Here is a 4754-nt window from a genome sequence, read left to right as displayed (position 1 = left end):
GTTTTTTTTTTTAACCTTTTTCGAAGATTGATTTACGAAAAACTTGAACAACTGGGCCAAAACTATTCTGATTTAGACTTATGTGATCTCAGTATAATGCTATTTTACCACTGTTTTTATTTCTATCAAAAAAAAGTCACTCGTGTCCAATTTTATTTTTTTTTTCAAATACCAACACATCTTAATTTAACTTTGAATGACGTTCTTTCATCCTACCTTTCTCTTTCATCCTTTGAATGAGTTTATTAGCAAAGAAATAAAAAGGGTGGGAAAATAGCTTTCTAATGATACCTCACAAGTCTAAATCGGAAGGGTTTAGGTTCAGTCATTCTTTGAAAAAATTTAAAAAACAGCATCAAAAAATTCATTACTACGATTCCGTTCGAACTTTTTCATAATTTTTAAAAAATATTTTTATGCAAATTTTCTAAGCTTAAACCGTTTTGTCATTTGAAGGGATTTTTTCACAAAAAAAAAAAAAACTTTAAGAAACTATTTTCATTCATAAAAAACTCCATTTTTGGAGGTATTTTCAAATCGGTCCAGCTTACGTAAATCTTAATATTTTTCCGAAATATTTTTGTGGACGTCTTAAAATACAATAGATTTTATAATTCCAATAGAAACACAGTACCGATTTTTTTTTTTTGTATGGAGAGTGATGCTGTCTAATGTACATATATGTGTTCGTAAACATTTTACCTTATTGAACCCAACGATTAATTACCCTTTAATTGGAGAGGCGTGTTTTTATTGCCGCTTATTGGTGTAATTGGGCACCTTGGGGACTTCTTTGAAATGAAATTATCTAGTCACCTCGTGTGCGTTTCAGAACTTATACTCAAGTTCTTAGTTTAAACGCTGGCCGCAACAGTTCGTTTGGCAAAAAAATTCAACTATGCACAAACTTGTTTTATACTTTGAACAGTACCTGAATTACATTGCCATTTTGAACGGTTTCACCAACCTTCGGATAGATTACGCCCATAGGAAGATATACAACTCGAAACTTGTGAACTGCTATGTGTTGATGGCAAATATTGTCACTGTGGCTCTGCTACCATGCGCCCACGCAATTGCCATCAATTACATCACTGCTAGCTTCAAGAACAATTTGCTCGCCTTCACCGACTCTGCCAACTTGTTCGTCCACTACATTGTTGTTGTATTTTCAGTCACTGGTCGATGTCGCCGAGAAAAAATTTACAAGCAAATTTCGAGCGAATTATTCAAGTTGGACCGGTCCTACTTCGAAAAATTGGAACTGAATTTGCGCATTGAGAAACGTTCCAACTTTGTGTTGTTTGTAAAAATGTGCAGCGTCTGTGCTATGGTCGTGGTGCCCATTTACGGTGTATTCCAGCAAGCCATACGTGTGGACGCCAATGTGATTATGCTGGCCCTGTACTCGGGTCACATCGAGTGCATTCTACATGGAGTCATATTCCTCTTCTTCCGAATGCAATGGCAAGTGCGAAAACGCATGTGGCGGTTAAATTTGCATCTCGCGGACTTACTACAACGTCAGCAGAGGTTGCACCGGGACGCGGTCGGTACTCTGGCAGCGGACAGTGATACATTGCGGTGGCTAAGCCGGCTGGCGGCAGATGAACTACGCGAAATCGCTAGAGCTCATGCGCACCTTAGCCAAATGCTTTTGCGCCTCAATCGCGTATATAGGTGGCAGGTTATTGCAGTGCTGCTGACGTATTTGATAAGCAACATTTCGTATGGCTACTACTGGGTGGTGATGATGGAAGCCTCCAAACACGAACACCCGAGCGCGCTTTCCGTCTTGGGGTCGGTTGTGCTATGTACCGTTGTTTTTTTCGATATTAACTTGCTGTATTGGGCAGCGGATGCAACTGCTCACGCATGTCAAAACACCGCATATATACTGAGAGAATTTCAGGAGCCGCTGCTAACGGATGCTCTATTTGAACAGCAGGTAAGTGGAAAATAGAATTCGAATAGATGAATGTGCCACCTGAAAATAGGCCACGCCAGTACTAAATAGCTCATGAGCACGTTTTTGTTGTAGAAAAAATGTGCGCAAGTGACGTTGCATACTTTCAGCAGCTACATATGTAAGTATATTCACACTTCACTATGTTCTTACGTTTTTTCAGTACGAGGTATTCGCGCTGCAATTAAAGCAACAAAAAGTCGACATAAACATAGCCGGCATGTTCATTCTGAATCGACAGACCGCGCTGGCGTTATGGGCCTTCAGTGCGCGACACATACTCATTCTTGTGCAATTCGATTATGGCGCTCGGAAGCAGTCGCACCGATCGGGAGGTGTGCTGGACCAGATAAACCGATTGCTGCAGTTTGGCGAGAATTGGGCTGAGCAGTAAATGCAAACCACAAAATTACGCACTTCTGACTGTATTACGCTATCTGCTAATCCCGACTTTGAAGAAGACATGGGTGACATCCTTGATTCCGTTCATGGCAATCCAGACCTCAGCCATCCTTCAACTGACAATATTCAATTACTTTATCTTTCTGTGGTCCATTAGCTATAGCTTGCAGTATGTGCACATGGCACATCAAATATTCTAGAAGTCAAAGACGACGCACTGCACCATGGGAAACGCAAACTGGAGGTACACTGGCAGTGGGCTGAACTGGCGCGATTGGTCAATCTCAAGAATAGGTTTCTGGTCAGTACTTAGTAGATTTTTCAGATTGAAAGCTATTTGCTGCGCATTCACAATAATGACTTTCGTTTGGATTTGTGTGGCATGATGGATCTTAAATTCTTGTTGTAATTATATTGCACACCAGGCGAGAAATTAAATTGCACAACTTGTTCTAATATAATATTTATAACTATTTTCATGAAAAGTTTTTTGCATTATATATTTATTTAAGGTTCATATGTATGTACAATGTCCTTCAAATCAAACGAACGATTTTTTTCAGTCTCACCCCCTCAATCGGCAATACCACGGGCACAGATATCACATATAAGTTTTGGTCACGGTTGGAATCGGTAAAGGCGTGTCGCAAAGGGGTGGTCAAATTCCAGATGCCTCTATGGACACAAAAAATTAAAAACCTTTTTTTTTCATTCAATACCCAAAATCAGCAAGTCTTTCCTCATAGGAAACGGTGTTCGAAAAAAACACAGAGAAAAGAACTGGTTTTTGCTGAAAATAGGTCTCAAAACGACAACATTTTTGTGCCACCACCTTTGGTCTGAAAATTAACATCACTGATTTTTAAGTAAAACTTACCTAATAACAATTATTTTTGAACGAAAAAAAAAACGTAGAAAGTGAGTTTTAAGTTACTACAAAAAATTAAAACTAAAGAAAAATAGAACTAAACAAGAAATTTGCAATTTACGACAATGCCAAAGTAATTTTTCAAGCAACAAAAATAACGCAAAATATTTCTTGTGATTTTACTTGAGAGTTGGAAACTCTAATAGTCACGAAAATAATTTAAGAGAAAAATTAGTTTTTGTATTTAAATTTAATATGAAAACTAAGAGAAGGGAAAACATCATTTCTCAATTCTTCATTGCTTGTGAAACTGGCTATTAGTTTAATAAAGAAAAATTTCCGCACACAAAAATTTAAAGCATTTTCAATCATCAATACTTGTATATGTGTTTTCCATTGGCTTATCATTGATCACAGAAATATTATTTAGCTCCCGGAAAAATTAAAGACTAATCTAAAAGGAACAGACGACAACATTATCCGGATTAACGCCGCAACTGATCTAAACAAAATTCTGCCTTGATAGACGACAGTAGAATTTTAATATATTTTTAAGGATTTTTTTAGTAAGGCCTTGTTGACTTTTTTTAATAAAAAGAAAACCGACTTCAACTCTCATATAAAAATTTAAGATTATCAATAATCTCTTCATGATCCAATGATCGGATTTAAAACAATTTAGAATGGGACCACCTGTGAGGTAACACCTTTCTCTTATAAAACGAATTATAGAAATCGGTGAATGTGGTCCAAAGTTATGCGGTAACATACATAAAAACAAAAGAAAAAACAAAAACAAAAAAATAATGTTCAGACGAATTGATATCCTTCCTCCTTGTTGTAAAGTCGGTTAAAAATTAAATAAAATGAAAAGTGGTAAACAATAAAAATAAAAGAAAGCAATCGCCCGAACCGAGTATCGAACCTGGGTCCTACGGAATTGCAGTATGCAGATCTCACCACCCGGCAATCGCGCATGCCACACCACCCTATTTTGTTTGCTTCCTGGAGCAATAGACAAAATCTGGCCGCCTTGGCCAGTGTTGTCATTGAAAATTTCCCTGAGGAATAGCTGCAGGATTAAATTCGGATCAACGGTGCCCGTCTGTATCCGCTTGCACATTGCCATTTACATACATACATACATATGTATGTACGTTTATTGTGCTTTGTTTTTGCTTTTTGCGATTCTTGCATTCATCCATACGTAACGGAAACAAGTGATTTTTTTTTTTAAATCAACTAATTGAAAGACTACTTCAAAACAAATGCAATGAGCAAATGTTTCGAATTTTTATACTATTTTTTCTCAAAAAAAAAAACAATTTGTGTCTTGGACGTATGAAAAAGCATCTGTGAAGTGCAGAACGAAAGCGTTTTTAAACGAAACATACTGACTTTGAAGTTGTTTAAGCCAAATTCATTTCAAAGTAGTTGAAAATACTAGCAGGAAAAGGCAATTGACTGCTCCCTAGGACATCGGTATGTTAAATAAATGAGTTCGTTGCAGGTAAAATA

At 37.1% G+C, this 4754-nt stretch overlaps 1 protein-coding gene across 1 annotated transcript; it reads left to right on the top strand.

The window, feature by feature from the left end:
* The first annotated feature begins 684 nt into the window (after positions 1–684).
* LOC118745143 (putative gustatory receptor 36b) lies at positions 685–2787 on the top strand. The gene is made up of 2 exons (XM_036478670.1): positions 685–1948; positions 2130–2787. The coding sequence occupies exons 1-2, from the start codon at positions 899–901 to the stop codon at positions 2358–2360; spliced, it is 1281 nt and encodes a 426-aa protein (XP_036334563.1). The 5' UTR covers positions 685–898; the 3' UTR covers positions 2361–2787.
* The last annotated feature ends 1967 nt before the right edge of the window (positions 2788–4754 follow it).

This window comes from Rhagoletis pomonella, unplaced genomic scaffold, assembly GCF_013731165.1.
Source record: "Rhagoletis pomonella isolate Grant_MI unplaced genomic scaffold, Rhpom_1.0 Rhpom_scaffold_00008, whole genome shotgun sequence".
NCBI lineage: Eukaryota > Metazoa > Arthropoda > Insecta > Diptera > Tephritidae > Rhagoletis > Rhagoletis pomonella.
Note: the sequence above shows the minus strand (reverse complement) of the source record. Positions and strands in the feature narration are given on the sequence as shown.